The 20,113-nt window shown below is 41.1% G+C and overlaps 1 protein-coding gene across 2 annotated transcripts in view; it reads right to left on the bottom strand.

Moving 5' to 3' along the window:
- Positions 1-4,404: 4,404 nt before the first annotated feature.
- Positions 4,405-20,113, bottom strand: part of LOC140205865 (adenine DNA glycosylase-like) — a 50,008-nt gene continuing 34,299 nt past the window's right edge. For both annotated transcript variants that reach the window (XM_072273667.1, XM_072273668.1), the window contains exons 10-16: positions 15,610-15,754; positions 14,531-14,618; positions 13,793-13,984; positions 11,786-11,931; positions 11,255-11,422; positions 10,563-10,601; positions 4,405-7,619 (exon numbers count right to left, since the gene is read on the bottom strand). In XM_072273667.1, coding sequence (XP_072129768.1) covers positions 7,488-7,619; positions 10,563-10,601; positions 11,255-11,422; positions 11,786-11,931; positions 13,793-13,984; positions 14,531-14,618; positions 15,610-15,754 — 910 coding nt within the window. In that variant the 3' untranslated portion in view covers positions 4,405-7,487. The remainder of the gene's footprint in view (positions 7,620-10,562; positions 10,602-11,254; positions 11,423-11,785; positions 11,932-13,792; positions 13,985-14,530; positions 14,619-15,609; positions 15,755-20,113) is intronic.

The raw sequence follows: 20,113 nt of genomic DNA, 5'->3' as shown, positions 1-20,113 counted from the left end.
TCCAGATTCACCACCTTATGGCTAAAGAAATTCATCCTTTTTTCTGTTATAAAGGGACATCCTTCTGTTCTGAGGCTGTGCCCTCCAGTCCTAGGCTGCTCCATTACAGGAAACATCTTCTCCACATCCACTTTATCTAGGCCTTTCAATATTCAGTAGTTTTCAATGAGATCTCCCCTCATTCTTCTCAACTCCAGGGACTGCAGGCCCAGGGCCATCAAATGCTTCTCATACTGTACGTTAACACAAAGTGTATATCCTTGGGATGACGCAGAAGAGGAACACCATCTCACTCAATATCACATAACCAGCTTTTCAATCTTGGAATATTAGTACAAATCAGCTCTTTATTATAAGGTGTTTTCCACAGTAAAATTACACTCAAACCATAACCTATGGTACTCATTACCTATACCAAGATCATTGGATGGTGACATCTTCAGTGCAGAGGTACAACTTTCGAGGTGGATTTTGCAGTCAATGGTTGAAGGGTGCAATGCACTGCTAACCAACATAAGGCTTTCCTACCACAATAGAAGGGGCTCTTGTATATCAGTCTCCCTCATCTTGTCGTGGATTTGAACCTGCAGCTAGATTCAAGGTGTTTGTTTTGAGCAGCAATCGTGAAATCATCAAGTAGCTTAATCAGTCAAGAATGCAAAACCTACATAGGCAGCAATCGAGGAAGTATAATGCATGATCTTGTTTCACTTCATAGCTGCTTTACCAAAACGGAAACAAAGATCATTCTTCCTGAGGGTAAACCCACAGAAAGCAACTGGCCCAGACGGTTCTCTACCCATGAACTTAGATCCTGTGCAGATCAGTGGTGGGGTATCTACAGACATTTTTAATCTCTCACTGTTTCAATCTGAGGTTCCCATCTGCTTTAAAAAGATTACTATCATCCCAGTACCTATGATTAACAAATTAATGCCCCTTTATGACTACTGCCCAGTGGTTCTGACTTCCACCATCATAAAGTGCTTCAAGAGACTAGTCAATGTACCATTAACTCCAGCCTCCCTGACCCTTTGCAATTTGCCTACCACCAAAACAGGTCTATGGCAGACAACTTTTCCCTGGCCCTACACTCATCTGTGGAGCATATAGACATTAAAGGCACCTATGTTAGTCTATTGTTTGTTAGACTACGGCTCCACCTTCAATACTATAATTCCAACAAACGCACCTCCAAACTCTCAGACCTTTGCCACTGGACCCTCGACTTCCTGACCAACAGATCACAATGAGCAAGGGTACGAAAGAACACCTCCATCATAACACTGATATCCACAAGGCATGTCCTCAGCCCCTTGCTCTACTCCCTATACACAACTACATGACCAGATTCTGCCATAACTCCAGTTATAAAATTGTCAATGGTAGTAAGCTGTATCCAAATCAAGTCAGAGTACTGAAAGGAAATAGAGTACCTACTGACATGGTGTCATGACAAGAACCTTTCCCACAATGTCAGCAATACAAAAGAGCTGGTCAGTAATTCAGGAAGAGGGCAGTACACATGCTCTATTAGACATTAGTGATGCTGTGGTTGATTGGGTTGAGAGCTTCAAACTCCTCAGAGTGAACTTCACCAGTAGTATGTCCTGGTCCAACCACATTGACACAGATGAAGAAAACTCACCAACTTGTCAACTTCCTCAGGAGGCTAAAGAAATTTGGCATATTCCCTTTGACCCTCACCAATTTATAATCAATGAGCTATATAAAGCATTTTATTGGGATGCATCATGGCTTAGTATGACATCTACTCTGCCTGTGACCACAAAAAAACTGCAGGAAGTTGTGGACTCAGCTCGGCACATTAAAAAAAATCAACTTCCCCTCCTTGGACTCTGTCTACACTTCTTGCTGTCTCAGTACAGCAATGAGCTAATCACACCCACGCCACCCATTCTCTCACCCATCAGACAGAAAATTCAAAAGCCTGGAAGTTTGTACCACCAGATTCAAAGATAGTTTTTACCCTACAGTTATAAAACTATTGACTGTTTCTCAAGTATGATGAGATAGACCTTAAAATTTATCTCCTTGGGACCTTGCACCTTACCATCTACCTACACTGAACCTCCTCTGTACTGTACCACTTTAGTCTACTCTCTGTTATTGTTTTGCCTTGTACTATCTCAATGCACTTTTGCAATGAATTGATCTGTATGGATGGTAAGACAAGTTTTTCCCACTGTACCTCAGTATGTGTCAATAATAAACCAATTTACTAATTTAATTTACCAATTTACAGAGAATAAAACAAACAGAAATACCATAAATATTTTTTCTTTATGTTTAAAACCTTCAAACATTCTCCTGATGGAATGCCTACACCGCACTCACAAAATTAACTTCTCAGTTGCTTTCAAGGACTTGGTATTCTGTTAAAAACTCAGTTACACATTACTCAATAAGACTGAACATTTTAATGGTTTTTAAAAGCGGAAGTTGTTTATTTCAAACCAATGGATGTATTAATTATGTTTTCAAAGACTGAAGTGTCAAAATGTGCAAGAGCAATGCATCACTGATAATATCTGTACTTCCATGTTCAACTGTGCACATGTAGACAAGAATATGAAAGGATTCTGCAGTTGTATGTAAATCACCAGGCTTGGCAAGAATAGAGCCTGGGCTGTTAAGGGAAGGAGGAAATCGCAGTTTCTGGCTTTTGTTTTCCAATTATTTCTGGCCACAAAGAACAGCAGATTAGTCGAAGATTATGACCAATTTACTGATGTTTAAAAAGGATAAGAGAGATAATAATTGCAAGCTTTGGTGGAGGTCAGATTTCTGGGGAACAATACACATTATTAGTTAGAAAGATGCTGATTAATCATTGAGTTTCAGCAAGGGAAGATTGCATTACTGGAGTCACAGAATGACATAGCACTTTGGCCCTCCTGATCTGTCATCTAGACCCATTTACGATAACCCCATTAGATGTTCCCCACATTCTCATCAACTCCAAATCCCTAGATTATAATTCTGACCTATTCACTAGGGGTAACTTAAAATTGTCAATTTGTATCTTCTAACCAGCACATGAATATGATGCAGGAGGGAAATGGATCATTGGGAGAATTTGAAAACTCCACTCAAATGTATCCAATGCAGGCATTGAACTAAGGACACCAAAGCCATGAGGCAACATATCTGCTGGCTTTGATAACACTCCAGAGGGTTATAGTCAATGAGTGTTTTGAGACTCATGTGCTACCTAGGTCCCTTCCTTTTTATGCTACACACAGATGCCTTAGACCACCGTGTAAATTTTGCAAATAACATAAAAACTGTGTGGTTAGCATAGAACAGTGAAAAGAGTTGTTATGAGAAAAAAGTCGGTAGACTGCAGAAAGATATCAGTAAGGGCAGAAAGCAGAATTCATAGCAGAAGAGCTTAAGGAATTACTTACTTTCCCAAAATGTAAGACAAAACAAACATATTTCATGGCAAGATAAAGACAAGATGCAAATCCACAAATCTCTAATGGGAGCTAGCATATGGGAATCCTTATTTTCTGGGGAGCAGGGGACAAAGATAGGATTTTTATTTTAGGGTTGTTAGTAATTCTATCATAAATAGACCACAGATAGACTGTCATGTACAGTTCTGGTCTCTAACTTAACGAGCTGTATTAGACTGCGTAAAGAATATATTTACAAGGGTGTAACAATCCTAGAGATCAATAGTTTTTCCTTGGAACAAAACAGGCTGAAAGAATTGATATAATATGTTAAGGGCCTAGACAAAATAGATTGGAAGGTCCTACTTCTCTAGCAGACAGTTCAATGACCAGATAACAGAGATATCTGGAAATTGGGAAAAGAATTAGAGAATTGTTATGGGGTTTGGATATTGCTAACACTAAATATCCTCTAAGTGAATATGCGTATATTTGCAATGGAGGGCAGCAAAGCATTGGAGAAAGGACGTTTTCAAAGTCGATCGAACCTTAGTCAGAATCCAAGAACATTTTTCAGAAATCTGTCATGTATTTGTTTTACTTGGTGGAACAAAGTGGAAAGAACAAAACAGTTAACCACAATTTCACAATAATTATTGTCCCGAATGCCTCCCACAGCAAAGTCTTTAATCTAACCAAACTGCAGAGTTCTCAGCTTAGATCATCTTCAGTCATGTGGTGAACTTCACTGGTTTCCAGGTCACAACACGCATCCATTTATTTCATAACTTGGAAACTCTCCATAAGCGTTGCATAAAGATTGTTATATAACAGTACCATCTAGTGCAAGTGCAGAGAATTGCATCTCAAGAAGCTGTCACCAAGGAGTTTTATCAAAACATTTTATTCACATATGATAAAGTAGTACAGAATATAATGCTTAACCAGTGAAAATATGTCAGAATCAAATCAAAACTGAGGCATAAAGTTATGGATTAAAATCCCTCAACACAAAAAATGCCTCATCCCAATTATTCACTTTCTATATCAATGATTTAGCTGAGTGAAACAAATACCTACTTTTACCAAATAGAAGTAATTTATTTATTGGTTTATATCACTTTGGTTTCCCTAAAATACTTAAGAGATTATATACAATGCTGTCAGTTTAAAAAAAAACAGAATTTAATTAATACAGTCCCACTAAACATTGGTGGCATTGCAAAATATTGAAACTGAATTTAATATTTCGCAGAGTATTCTTACCATTCTCTGTACCGTGAAAAATACTAAACCACACAGAACTCTGCCTATTGCAAAACTTATCCAAGATTTCTTCCAGTTTACAGATATATTAATACAAGCCAATTGACTAGGCTGAGTTTTGCAAACTGATTCCAACCTGTGCATGAAGTTCCTACAGCTTCTATCACGAGACCAACTTCTGTACAAAGGAAAATTACTGCCAATGCTGCAATATGAATAAAAATAGAAAGTAACAAAATTTTTTGACAGGTCAAGCAGCATCTGAGAAGGAGGAATGGGTGTTAATTATTTATGGCAATAACCCTCTATCAGAACTGAAAAGTTAGAAATTAGCAAATAATAACTAGTGGTGAAAATGGAAAGGGTAAAACAAAGGTAGAACAAAAAGAAAATCTATAAAAGGTCCACTGAAGTGATATATCGGATGAAGAGACAACAATAAACAAGTGTAGTGAAATGAGTCTGAATCAAACAGTTGTGGAGAGAGGAAGTGCCATTATTTGAAAATATTAAGACTGGAAGGCTGATATCTGCCTGGCTGGAAGATGAAGTGCTCTTCACTGATTTTGATTGAAACATAGAAAACCTACAGCACAATACAGGCCCTACAGCCCACAAAGCTGTGCCGAACATGTCCCTACCTTAGAACTACCTAGGCTTTACCCACAGCCCTCTACTTTTCTAAGCTCCATGTAGCCATCCTGGAGTCTTTTAAAAGACCCTATCATTTCCGCTTCCACCACCACCGCCAGCAGCCCATTCCACGCACTCACCACTCTCTGCGAAAAAAAACTTACCCCTGACATCTCCTCTGTACCTACTTGCAAGCACCTTAAAACTATGCCCTCTCGTGCTAGCCATTTCAGCCCTGGGGAAAAGCCTCTGACTATCCACATGATCAATGCCTCTCATTATCTTGTATACCTCTATCAGGTCACCTCTCATCCTCCATCGCTCCAAGGAGAAAAGGCCAAGTTCTCATAAGGCATGCTTCCCAATCCAGACAACATCCTTGTAAATCTCCCCTTGCACCCTTTCTAGGGTTTCTACATCCTTCCTGTAGTGAGGTGACCAGAATTGAGCACAGTACTCCAAGTGGGGTCTGACCAGGGTCCTATACAGCTACAACTTTACCTCTTGGCTCTTGAACTCAGTCCCACAGCTGATGAAGGCCAATACACCATATGCCTTCTTAAACACAAAACAGATGATAAAAGGGAACATGGTGGCTAGACAAGAAAGTGGACTTGGTACACAGGGTCTCATGGAATAGCAAGGCAACTTCAGAGCATCTAATGAGCCTACTTAGATTGGTTTCATTATGCTTGGCACAGACTTTGCGGACAGAAAGGCAATATTCTATGCTCTATTATTTGAAGAGTAAGTTGGAATTTGGTTCAAATCCCAAAAGAACCACTAAACTAAAAGACATCTAATAGTTTGGCTCCTCCTTTCTCAAAACTATGAATTTTAAGATGGCAATGAGGTATTATTTAAATATAAAATCCACTTTCTTTCTTGTTTCCTACTGTGCATCCTGCCCAATAATTAATAGGCTTCAGACTGCAAATTTTAAAAATCTACTTCAGAGCATTTATTTAGAAAACTGTTAATCATTAAAAAAGATACAAAATGTTTGTCATCAGGTAAAACAGGTAAAAAGATGTTCCACACTCAAGTAACGGTACTTAATTTCTCTCAGAAACAATGATTGACATCTTACGAGAAGCAATAATTAAAGCAAGATGGCACTACACAGTACAACCAGTAACAAATTGCAGTCTACATATGCACTTGAGGTTACACAGGCTTTTATAAACACAGAGCTGAAATCTCCAAAATCAATATTAGTATAAAAATTCTCTAAACATTACTTTTATCTTGCCCTAATAGCACAACATATGATGGTAGGAGCTCCCATTGACACTATAGATTTATTGGATTCACAAAAAATTGAATTTATTAAAAGCCTCTATGAAAATACATTTTCTGTTTGATCAAAACATAAAAGGAAAATTATAAGCTAAATGAATACCATCTTAAAATATATTGCCAGATTTGGATAACTATTTTTATTTCTTTTTACCAAGTTATCCAGTATCCAAGAACTGACAGGGTAGAAGGTGACTTACTACAAGAACCTGGCCATTTTCTCAGAAGGCAGCCATTAGTCGATCACAAGTTACTATATATAGATTTGGATGGAAATAATTCAGCCCGTGATCAAGCCTGCCTTCCTACAAAGTGAATGGGAAGGATATGGTCTTTATTTCACAATTCTTATTAACAGTTCTACTCCGATCATGGTAAGTTGTAGAGGGGGACACAGTGCCTTGTTCAAACCACCTGGTGATTTTACACACACCTAACTACCTTTAAGCTGAGACAAATGGAAAATATCAGTACAAAAGTCAACAGAATGAGTGAAATAGTGACTGTAGGTTATATATTAATGAAGAATTAAGTTATTAAGTTGTCTGAGACATGATCAATGATTACACAAATTCTTACCTTTACGAATTTCTGTTAAAAAATCTTTTTGAAATGCAGTATAAAATGAAAACAATTTATAAAAACGACAGAAATTATGTAAAACTTTGGCATTTGTTCTCCATGAGCAGATGTACTCCAATGGGCATAAACTAGTTGCGAATTTTACAAGGCAGTGAAGGTATATGATCAAAACATTGACTTTAACAAATCCAAATCCTTAGCGATGAAACAAATGTTTGGCCTTGATCTGAATTATCTGTAGATGTCAAAAAGTGAAAGGTGAATGATTATCTGACATCAAGCCAACTATAATGGCTTAATTGGAGCAGGACGTAAAAAATTATCCATTGAGAGCTGTCGTCCACTCAAGTCTCTTGGTGCTCTGTGTTTCCTTCCATTTCGTTCCTTTCCAAGATTTTCCATGCCACACTTGCCACCCTGCAGAGAGATTAAGGTGCAAGTTGTACATTACATTTGACTGGAGGTGGACATTCTAAATTAGATGGAGATACAAGAGACTGAGTGTGCTGGAATCTAGAGCAAAAAAACTGCTGAAGGAGCTCAGCTGGTCAGGCAGCAACTATAGAGCGAAGTGGTCAGTTGGCATTTGGGGCCAAGCCCTCTTACCTGGAGAGGAAGAGCAAAGAGCATAGGGTGATAGGCAGTTTAAAGAGGTGGGGGGCAGGGGGAAGAGCTAGCCAGTGACAGGCAGATCCAGGTGAGGAGCAGTTGGTTGATAGATGGAGAGTAGCAAAGGCCATCTAGGACTCATATTAATTTCTCCTCCACTGCCAGTCTGAGGCCAAATGCAAACCGGAATGACAGCATCTCATATTTTGCCACAGTAGTCTACAACCCGATGGCCAAACACTGAATTCTTCAATTTCAGGTAACTCACTCCCCTTCTGTCCACTTCTCTCTCCTTCTGATCTACCCACATTTTCCCACACACCCTTCTTTCTAAACACCCATCCAATCCACTAAGCCCCCCACCCGCTGTCTTTCTCCTTCCCCACCTACTCCACCTGCCCTTTACCTACTCATTTCTCCCCTCCTTTCATGACTGTGACCCCAACCCACACTGTTCCCACCTTCCTACCATACCCCTCTTATTTGCTGTCTTGAGGAAAATTAAAGTGGATAAATCCCCAGGACCTGACAGGGTGTTCCCTCGGACCTTGAAGGAGACTAGTGTTGAAATTGCAGGGCCCTGGCTGAAATATTTAAAATGTCGCTGTCTACAGGTGAGGTGCCAGAGGATTGGAGAGTGGTTCATGTTGTTCCGTTGTTTAAAAAAGGATCGAAAAGTAATCCGGCAAATTATAGGCCAGTAAGTTTAACGTCGGTAGTAGGTACGTTATTGGAGGGAGTACTAAGAGACAGAATCTACAAGCATTTGGATAGACAGGGACTTATTAGGGAGAGTCAACATGGCTCTGTGCGTGGTAGGTCATGTTGGACCAATCTATTGGAGTTTTTCGAGGAGGTTACCAGGAAAGTGGATGAAGGAAAAGCAGTGGATATTGTCTACATGGACTTCAGTAAGGCCTTTGACAAGGTCCCGCATGGGAGGTTAGTTAGGAAAATTCAGTCGCTAGGTATACATGGAGAGGTGGTAAATTGGATTAGACATTGGCTCAATGGAAGAAGCCAAAGAGTGGTAGTAGAGAATTGCTTCTCCCAGTGGAGGCCTGTGACTAGTGGAGTGCCACAGGGATCAGTGCTAGGTCCATTGTTATTTGTCATCTATATCAATGATCTGGATGATAATATGGTAAATTGGATCAGCAAATTTGCTGATGATACAAAGATTGGAGGTGTAGTAGACAGTGAGGAAGGTTTTCAGAGCCTGCAGAGGGACTTGGACCATCTGGAAAAATGGGCTGAAAAATGGCAGATGGAGTTTAATACAGACAAGTGTGAGGTATTGCACGTTGGAAGGACAAACCAAGGTAGAACATACAGGGTTAATGGTAAGGCACTGAGGAGTGCAGTAGAATAGAGGGATCTGGGAATACAGATACAAAATTCCCTAAAAGTGGTGTCACAGGTAGATAGGGTCATAAAGAGAGCTTTTGGTACATTGACCTTTATTAATCAAAGTATTGAGTATAAGAGCTGGAATGTTATGATGAGGTTGTATAAGGCATTGGTGAGGCCGAATCTGGAGTATTGTGTTCAGTTTTGGTCACCAAATTACAGGAAGGATATAAATAAGGTTGAAAGAGTGCAGAGAAGGTTTACAAGGATGTTGCCAGGACTTGGGAAACTCAGTTACAGAGAAAGGTTGAATAGGTTAGGACTTTATTCCCTGGAGCGTAGAAGAATGAGGGGAGATTTGATATAGGTATATAAAATTATGATGGGTATAGATAGAGTGAATGCAAGCAGGCTTTTTCCACTGAGGCAAGGGGAGAAAAAAAACCAGAGGACATGGATTAAGAGTGAGAGGGGAAAAGTTTAAAGGGAACCTTAGTGGGGGGCTTCTTCACACAGAGAGTGGTGGGAGTATGGAATGAGCTGACAGATGAGGTGGTAAATGCGGGTTCTTTTTCAACATTTAAGAATAAATTGGACAGATACATGGATGGGAGGTGTATGGAGGGATATGGTCCGTGTGCAGGTCAGTGGGACTAGGCAGAAAGTGGTTCGGCACAGCCAAGAAGGGCCAAAAGGCCTGTTTCTGTGCAGTAGTTTTTCTATAGTTTTCTATGGTCACCTTCCTTTCTAATCAGATTTTATAAACTGCTTCCCTTTACTGCTCCACCTATCACCTCCTGGCCTTTACTGCTATGTCCACACCTGATTCTATTTGCCTGTCAATCCTTCCTCACCTGGATCCACTGATCACTTCCCAGCTCTTCCCCACCCTACTCCTCCTTTCATCACCCCCTGACTCTCCATCCAGATGAACAGTCTCAACCAAAAATGTTAGCTGTCTATTTCCTCTGCAGATGCTGCCTCAGCCACTCGTCTCCTCCAGTAGCTCATCTTTTTTTTTGCTCTTTTAGCTAAATCAGCTGCTGATGAAAAGCTGAGTGGCCATTATGTGTGTGTAAGTCTACCAGGAACAGTTGGACATTTGGCTAAATAGATGTCAAATCCAGTATTCATTCAATATCCACACAGAAGCTGCAGATCAGAATAATATTCCTTCTCTCCAGGTTATGTACTGTGCCACAAACCAGACAGTGAACCACAAATATTCCTGAATTGGATAATTCAGATTATCGTATGACAAACCCAGACAATCAGAATAAAACCTTTTGAAGCCATAGCAACTGACTTAAATAATAAACCATGACGGACAGGCAAATCTGCCTGTCTAAAGCTTATATCAAAAGAGTAGAGAGCAAATGCCAATATAATTGCATCACCTACCTTCTCCATCACACTTGAGTGTTTAAACAAACGAAAGACCTGTAAATATTTTGAAAAGAGTTAATACAGTGAATTCCAAGTTCCAATGCAAAAATGTAAATCATTTCATGACAAGAAATACATTGTGTCAGTGGTGCTCCACTGTGCTGGGCCAAGGCCATAATTGTACAAATAGCTCACTTCTCCCCTCAGGTATGCCAATATACTGAGTAAAAATTGGACCCCACTCTTATACCATTCAGGAGAGCTAACAATGGGCCTCCAGTCCGTCCTCTCAGATTTACAGTACTGTGCAAAAACCTTAAGCACATATATATAACTAGAGTGCCCAACTTAAAACAATTCTGAGCACAAATTAAGAAAGACCACACAGCCTTGTTTGTCCCCATATTCAATTTTCTCTCCTCGCCACCTTGCTTGGTTTCAATAATCACCCTTCCACTGATTCTATAATGCGAAAGGAAGCTTTAACCTCATGGAATCTGCAACAACTCTTTCAAAGAACAATATATTTAAACCAAGCAGTTAATTTGACACAAGCATTGTATCATGATGGTGAAGACTAATGTCACTCAATTTGAACTTAGCTGCTCAAACCATTAGCCTGGAGTCTAAAACTGTACAACACCATAAAACCCAGTACCTCCTGCTTCAGTTTAGTGACTTTGTATCTAAACGACCAGAATATTCACCTTCTTCATGGAAGTAGGAACAGCTGATTGAAAAAATTCAGCCTCAGTAACCCAACGGCAAGAAGGTTGCTCCAGGTCCTCTTGCTTCACAGTATCACCAGTCGTGTCATGAAATAAATTACTGTACACAAGATAGGTTTGATGAATATGAGAAAAGATGTGTACTACCTATATAAAAAAAAAGAAAATCCTGATTTAAAAGAGTGAACATTGGCTACTTCATATTACTAGAACACAGTTAAGGCAATGGTGTTATACTTTTACTTAATTTTATTTAAAGTTAAAGCACAGTTAAAGGCTCTTTAGGCCCAATGAGTCAGTGCTGCCCACCCAATCACACCAATGTGTCCTACCATCCTGTACACCGTTGGAATGTGGGAGGAAACAAGAACATCCGACGAAGCCCACGTGGTCACGGGTAAAACATACAGTGGCAGAATTGAACCCGGGTTGCTGGTGCTGTAATGGCATTACACTACCAAAGTGCTACCCTGTTGTCCTTACACAATTCAATCACATTAAACAGCTCACCTCCCCAACGTACTGCACATGTGTACTTGTAACGAGATTTCCTGTTAATTCTGTGAGCCGATCAGAAATCATTTGCTTCAGCTTCTTTTCTTTCACTTCAGTGTCCAATAGAACACTAGGGAAGTCCCACATTCCAGCCAAGAGTCCTGACAATCAAAAGGTTACGACACTGAATGAATCACCAGTTTCTTGGGAATGACAAAGAAAAGGAAAACTGGGTTACAGTTATTCTGGAAAATACCCCAACACCTTGTAAAATTTCAATGACTCATTTAAGACAACCCATTAAGACCTCAAGACATAGGAGCAGAATTAGGCCATTCGACCCATCAAGTCTGCTCTCCAGTCCAGCGTGGTTGATTAGTTTCCTCTCTCAACCCTATTCTCTTGCTTTCTCCTTGTAACCACTGGTGCCCTTATTAATCAAGAACCTATCAATCTGCTTTAAATATATCCAATGACTTGGCCTCCAGTCACCTGTGGCAATGAATTCTACAGATTCACCACCGTCTGGCTAAAGAAATTCCTCCTCGCCTCTGTTCTAAAGGGATACCCTTCTATTCTGAGGCTGTAGCCTCTGATCCAAGACTCCCCCTCATAATGGAAACATCCTCTCCACATCCACTCTTTCCAAGCCCTTCAATATTTGGTATGTTTCAATGAGATTCCCCCCTCGTTCTTCTGAACTCCAGCGAGTACAGGTCCACAGCACTCCTTAAAGTTAACCCCTTCATTCCTGGGATTATTCTCGTACAGCTCTTCTAGACCTCCTTTCTTATATATAGGGCCCAAAACTGCACACAATACACCAAGCATAGTTTAAACAATGCTTTAAAATGTTTCAGCATTACATCCTTGCTTTTATATTCTAATCCTCTCAAAATGAATACTAACATTGCATTTGCCTTCCTTGCTACTGACTCAACCTGCAAGTTAACTTTCAGGACTCCCGACGCCCTTTGCTCCTCCAATTTCTCAATTTGCTCCCTAGTAAGAAAACAGTATATACCTTTATTCCTTTTACCAAAGGACATGAGCAGACTGCATTTCCCACTGCATAACATCTGCTACTTCTTTGCCCATTCTCCTAATCTGCCCAACTCCTTCCTGTTTCCTCAACACTACCTGCCCCTCCAACTATCCCTGTATTGTTCACGAAACTATCAATTCTGTCATCCAGATCATTAACATTGTAGCACACCCAACACTGACCCCTGCAGAACACCACTAGTCAACAGCAGCCAACCAGAAAAGGCCTCCTTTATTCCCACTCTTGGCCTCATGTGAGACAGCCAATCACCTGTGCACACTAGTATTTCCTGTAATACCACAGGCTCTCATATTGTTTAGTAGCCTCATGTGCGGTACCTTGTCAAAGATCTTCTGAAAATCCAGTAAACAACATCCACTGACTCTTCTTTGTCCTGCCTGTTGTTTCTTCAAAGAATTCCAGCATATTTGTCGGGCAAGACTTCCCCTTCAGAAAACCATGCTTGACTTCGACCTATTTTATCTTGTGCCTCCAAGTACCCTGGAGTGAAGCCACAAATTTGCTGTTTTCTGATAAATGTAAGCTTCCTATTCTGGAAAGTTTTATCTGATGAGCTATTCTCTTAGCTAAATATTTACTAGCGTTCATCTAGTTACATTGCAACATTGGTGAATATTTCTTCCAGAGCTCCAACAGACTCTCAGATATTTTCCCACAACTGGAAAGGGCACTGATCCCAGAAACAGGGTGCATAAGCAATTTCTGTCTGTTATACAACTGTTAGAATGCTCAGGAGAGGTGGACAAATATCATTGCTTTGAAATGCAACACCAGACAATAGCTTTAAATAACAGTCCCACTGGAACTGTATTTTAGAAGCAGTGTACCAGTATAAACACACTAACATATAGAACATCTTGTGTAACTGACTGGGGATGAATTATAGACAAATAATTTCTCTCTCCTCCTTTCCCAGTCCCCAGCTTGCCGAATAATTTTCAGTTGACGATAGATACCAGTGCTGGGTCTCTGAACAAGGAAATACTCCTCTGCATCTTTGTTATCCCTCTTCCGTGTCACCACACAGGTCAGTGTGCGCTCTATTCGTGGAGGCTTTTTTGTAGGTTTCCTTGGATAATTCATAACTCCAAGATCGCTGTCCCAGGGTTCTTTGTCAGGCAAACATAGAGGGCAGTTTCCTCCACCACCTGCAACGTTAGGCAGAAACGCTCATCTTACTTTATCTGATATTCACAAAAGCCCTGTTTTGCAGCAGTATTGGACACTAATGTCCTCTGACACAAACTTGTAGGACTGAGGGGTGGGAGGATGGGTCAAAGTCAACCACATTGCCAGGGCTTGGACCAAGCAACAGAAAGCTGCCTCAGAAAGTGTTTAATTCAAACAATTCCTGCCATCCTTGCCCCCAGAGTTGTGAAGATTGTGTGCCAATGCTTTCACTCCCACAGAACAACATGGAGGGATCTGCAAGGATAATTTCTTTACAATTCTCCAACTGTTGCATTTTTGATCTGTGTCTGAATAAAAAACCCACAGGATTTTCCTCCAAGTAGAGAAAAAGAATATTTGAAATTTCAATCAGAGGACAAAACAAACACTTCTTATGTCTACAATATTTGTGGAGGTGATAAAATATTTATGAAATGCAATAACCTCATCTCCCACAATCCCCAATACATTGTCAATCTAATAAACTATACATCATTTCTGGACTAATTACTGATAATTCTTACCACACTCTTCAATGTCTGGGGTGGAGGACGTCTTTGAAGCAGTGATACCTGGCAGTTTCTTTGAGACCATTTCCTGTTCCTTTATAACCTGAAAAGGGCACATATGCCAATGATAAGGAGACCTAATGCACCCTCAACTTCCCTTTACTGACCAGCTTTCTCAGATTTAGGACATCTTTCAGCATTTTACAACTATTTTACTACTTCTGAACTTTGTAATGCAGGAAATTACAACCTAGTGGTAACTACGCTGCAGCAGTCCATGGCATTTCCTATTCACTATTAATTATTTTCCATCTCTCCCTGCCTACCTCGTTGTACACTTTTAGAAAACAATAGTTTCCCTGAGGATTTTAAGCAGCTTAGAGTTTTAAAATTTTGTTTTCACATGGATCACTAACCTGTGCAAACCTAAAGGTCAAAGCTAGGAAATGGACAGATTTTCAACTTTTTTGTCCAGGAATAATTTTAATTCAGGGTTGCTGCTTTGTAGAGGTAAACTCCAATGTCCGTCAACTGTACGAATACTGAATCCCACTCTCAGCAATTCATCGACACAACACATCAGACTGAGAAACTATTAACACTTAGCTTAGCCACTTGGATAATTATATCATTTGCAGTTTTTAAGAACCCAAAATAAAGTGGAAGATGGATGTATCAAGAAGGCAAGTTGTATCAAGGATAGGAAGCTGGGTCTGCTGTGAGATTTAGCAAGTTTTGAAGGTTATGTACGGCATTGGCAGGAATTATTTCAGAATGTGGGAATATTAGAAAGGGCAGGCTGATCCAGAAGGAAATATCAAGCCTGACAGAGATAAAAGTCAGCTGCAGTTGAGATGAAGAAACACTGTTAGATGGGGCTGGGTAAAGCTAGATGAGAAACTGGTTGAAGGATATGGTGGCAGCATCAACATTTGAATTACGCAGGGATTCTTCAGCTGTATTGAGTTGATATTAACACTCATGCTTATAAGTGCCTACAGTTGTCAACCAGCTGATTATATGTAATAGTTCTTCACATGCTGCTTATCTACCACTGTCAAACCAACCATCTTTATCACATACTCAAGACTTACCTGTTGGTAAGCTCTACAGTAGGTCTGAACAGGGCACTCTGCACAAAGGGGAGCTTTGGGAGTGCAGACAGTTGCTCCCAGCTCCATCATAGCCTGGTTAAAGTCTCCTGGTCTAACCAAATCCACCAAGGTATTAACCAATATCCTATAATGCAACAATACAAAGATGAACGCATTTCAGATATATATATTTTGTGCCTTCTCTACTGTGATACAATCTTTTACAGAGTGGCTAATTTTTCAAAAACTGTTAATTCTTTTTCCAAACATCTAAGACTTGTGCAGTTTTAGTCTGAATTACTGGCGGAGTGTTTTTCAACCAGTTTCCAAACTAAGTAATATGACAGCACTACAGTTGTCGCCACTTCAGTGCTCCATTGACTCCTAACTTCAGGCAGCGTCTGTGCAGAGCCCACTCTCAGTGTAGGATTCCCCTGGCACTGGGTTTCCTGACACGTGCCAAAGATGCACAGGGAGATAAACTGGCTCCTGAAAATTTCTCCTTAATGGAGCTTAGTGGCAAGGAGAATCAAAAGGGAGTTGATGGGCATGTGTGAGATAGAATAAACTGCAGAAATAAAAGGAGGAACACTGAGACTAATAGATAATGCGCACAGGAGGCAGCTTGGGCCCAATGGAACAAATAGTCTTCTAGAGGACAAGTTAAGTTGATTTGAAACATACAAAATGCATAATTGGTTCTGTTAAACTCATGAACCAATTTAGTTTATTCTGACCCTTTTCAAGGGAAGTCAATTGAGAAAATAACTGCAAACACTTGACCCTAAAGAACTTCTGCGACTGATCTCCAACAACAGCCATTGTGATGAGTTAGGCTCCAGCCGCTATAGATTTTTTTTTCTCTGATCCCAATTAATATTTTACCCATGACGCAAGCAACTAGATGCTTTCATGATATTAAGGCTGTGATACCCACCTACCTCTAGAATGCAAGTTTGGATTAAAACTGGAACAGGGATACATTCTGAATAGCCTTTGCAGAACCCAGGCTGAGCAACTAGTGACCGGTTTATGCATGGAGAACTGAGAATTACTAGATAGTAAGCTTTACCACTGCTATAAACATTTCACTGCCACATTACCAGAGCTTACCCAAATTTCATGACAATCATAGATAGTACGGAAACTCAGCCTTCACCCAAGAACAGGAACACTGGTTGCTTTTAAGTTTTAGGGCAAAAGTTTCAGAGCAAAGTAGTTAAAAAAAAAATTAAATGCATCTCAGGTCTCACAGACATACAGACGGCACACCAGAGTACCAGATGGAACAAATGATACTGATGGATGTATGCCCTCTCCAGGATCTCCCTTATCCAGGCTCCACCCCATCTCAATACTTGCCGCCATCAGTTTTTGAATTAGAGATGCAGCATGGCATCAGGCCCTTCAGCCCAACGAGCCCGTGCCACCCAAGTACACCCACGTGACCAATTAACCAACTAAACCAAACATCTTAACAACACAGGAGGAAACTGGAGCACCTAAAGTGAACTCACACGGTCACGGGACAAATGTATAAACTCCTTACAGACAGCAGCGAGAATTGAAACCGGGTCACTGGCGCTGAGAAGCATTACATAGAAACATCGAAAACCTACAGCACAGTACAGGCCCTTCAGCCCACAAAGCTGTGCTCAATACGTCCCTACCTTAGAACTACCTAGGCTTTACCCACAGCCCTCTATTTTTCTAATGTAGCCAAACAAGTGTCTCGAAAAAGACCCTGTTGTTTCTGCCTCCATCATCGCCGCCAGTGGCCCTTTGCACGCACTCCCCACTCTCTGTGTAAAAAACTTACCCTTGGCATCTACTCTCTACCTACTTCCAAACACCTTAAAACCATGCCCTCTTGTGCTAGCCATTTCAGCCCTGGGGAAAAGCCTGACTAGCGACACGAACAATGCCTCTCATTATCTTGTACATCTCTATCAAATCACCTCTCATCCTCTGTCACTCCAAGGAGAAAAGGCTGAGTTCACTTAACCTATTCTCATACGGCATGCTCCCCAATCCAGGCAACAACCTAGTAAATCTCCTCTGCACCCTTTCTATGGTTTCCACGTCCTTCCTGTAGTGAGGCAACCAGAACTGAGCACAGTACTCCAAGTGGGGTCTGACCAGGGTCCTATACAGCTACACAGCTACAACATTACCTCTCGGCTCTCAATCCCATGATTGATAAAGGCCAATGCACCGCATCCCTTCTTAACCACAGAGTCAACCTGCGTAGCAGCTTTGAGTGTTCTATGGGCTCGGACCTCAAGATCCCTCCGATTCTCCACACTGCCAAGAGTCTTACCATTAATGCTATATTCTACCATCATATTTGACCTATCAAAATCAACCACCTCACACTTATCTGGGTTGCACTTCATCTGCCACTTCTCAGCCCAGTTTTGCATCCTATCAATGTCCTGCTGTAACCTCTGACAGCCCGCCACACTATCCACAACACCCCCAACCTTTGTGGCATCAGCAAATTTACCAACCCATCCCTCTACTTCCTCAACCTGGTCATTTATAAAAATCACAAAGAGTAGGGGTCCCAGAACAGATCCCTGAGGCACACCACTGGTCACTGGCCTCCATGCAGAATATGACCCCTCTACAACCACTCTTTGCCTTCTGTGGGCAAGCCAATTCTAGATCCACAAAGCAATGTCCCCTTGGATCCCATGCCTCCTTACTTTCTCAATAAGCCTTGCATGGGGTACCTTATCAAATGCTTTGCTAAAGTTCATATACACTACGTCTACTGCTCTACCTTCATCAATGTGTTTAATCACATCCCCAAAAAAATTCAATCAGGCTCGTAAGGCATGACTTGCCTTTGACAAAGCCATGCTGACTATTCCTAATCATATTATGCTTCTCCAAATGTTCATAAATCCTGCCTCTCAGGATCTTCTCCATCAACTTACCAACCACTAAAGTAAGACTCACTGGCCTATAATTTCCTGGGCTAACCTTACTCCCTTTCTTGGATAAGGGAACAACATCTGCAACCCTCCAATCCTCCGGAACCTCTCCCGTCCTCGTTGATGATGCAAAGATCATTGCCAGAAGCTCAGCAATTTCCTCCCTCGCTTCCCAAATTAGCCTGGGGTACATCCTGTCCTGTCCAGGTGACTTATCCAACTTGATGCTTTCCAAAAGCTCCAGCACATCCTCTTCCTTAATATCTACATGCTCAAGCTTTTCAGTCCACTGCAAGTCATCCCTACAACCGCCAAGATCATGTTCCGTAGTGAATACTGAAGCAAAGTATTCATTAAGTACACCGCGATTTCCTCTGGTTCCATACACACTTTTCCACCGTCACACTTGATTAGTCCTATTCTCTCACGTCTTATCCTCTTGCTTTTCACATACTTGTAGAATGCGTTGGGGTTTTCCTTAATCCTGTCTGCCAAGGCCTTGTCATGTCCCTCCTGGCTCTCCTAATTTCATTCTTAAGCTCGTTCCTGCTAGCCTTAAAATCTTCTAGATTCCTATCATTACCTAGTTTTTTGAACCTTTCCTAAGCTCTTCTTCTTGACTAGATTTACAACAGTCTTTGTACACCACGGATCTTGTATCCAACCATCCTTTCCATGTCTCATTGGAACGTACCTACTCAGAACCCTATGCAAATATCCCCTGAACATTTGCCACATTTCTTCCGTACGTTTCTCTGAGAACATGTTTCCAATTTATGCTTCCAAGTTCCTGCCTGATAACCTCATATTTCCCCTTACTCCAATTAAACGTTTCCCTAACTTGTCTGTTCCTATCCCTCTCTAATACTATGGTAAAGGAGATAGAATTGTGATCACTATCTCCAAAATGCTCTCCCACTGAGAGACCTGACACCTGACCAGGTTCATTTCCCAATACCAGATCAAGTACAGCCTCTCCTCTTGTAGGCTTATCTACATACTGTGTCAAGAAACCTTCCTGAACACACCTAACAAACTCTACCCCATCTAAACCTCTCACTCTAGGGAGATGCCAATCAATATTTGGGAAATTAAAATCTCCCACCACAACAACCCTGTTAATATTACACCTTTCCAGAATCTGTCTCCCTAGCTGCTCCTCGATGTCCCTGTTACTATTGGATGGTCTATAAGAAACACTCAGTTATTGACCCCTTCCTATTCCTAACTTCCACCCACAGAGACTCCATAGACAACCCCTCCATGACTTCCTCCTTTTCTGCAGCGGCGACACTATCTCTGATCAACAGTGCCACTCCCCCACCTCTTTTGCCTCCCTCCCTGTCCTTTCTGAAACATCTAAAGCCTGGCACTTGAAGTAGCCATACCTGCCCCTGCACCATCCAAGTCTCTGTAATGGCCACAACATCATAGCTCCAAGTGCTGATCCACGCTCTAAGCTCATCCGCTTTATTCATAATGCTCCTCGCATTAAAACAGACTCATCTCAAACTATCAGTCTGAGTGCGTCCCTTCTCTATCACCTGCCTATCCTCCCTTTTGCA

This window comes from Mobula birostris, chromosome 12, assembly GCF_030028105.1.
Source record: "Mobula birostris isolate sMobBir1 chromosome 12, sMobBir1.hap1, whole genome shotgun sequence".
Taxonomy (NCBI): Eukaryota; Metazoa; Chordata; class Chondrichthyes; order Myliobatiformes; family Myliobatidae; genus Mobula; species Mobula birostris.
The sequence above is the reverse complement of the archived record's forward strand: the minus strand, read 5'-3'. Positions and strand labels throughout refer to the sequence as shown.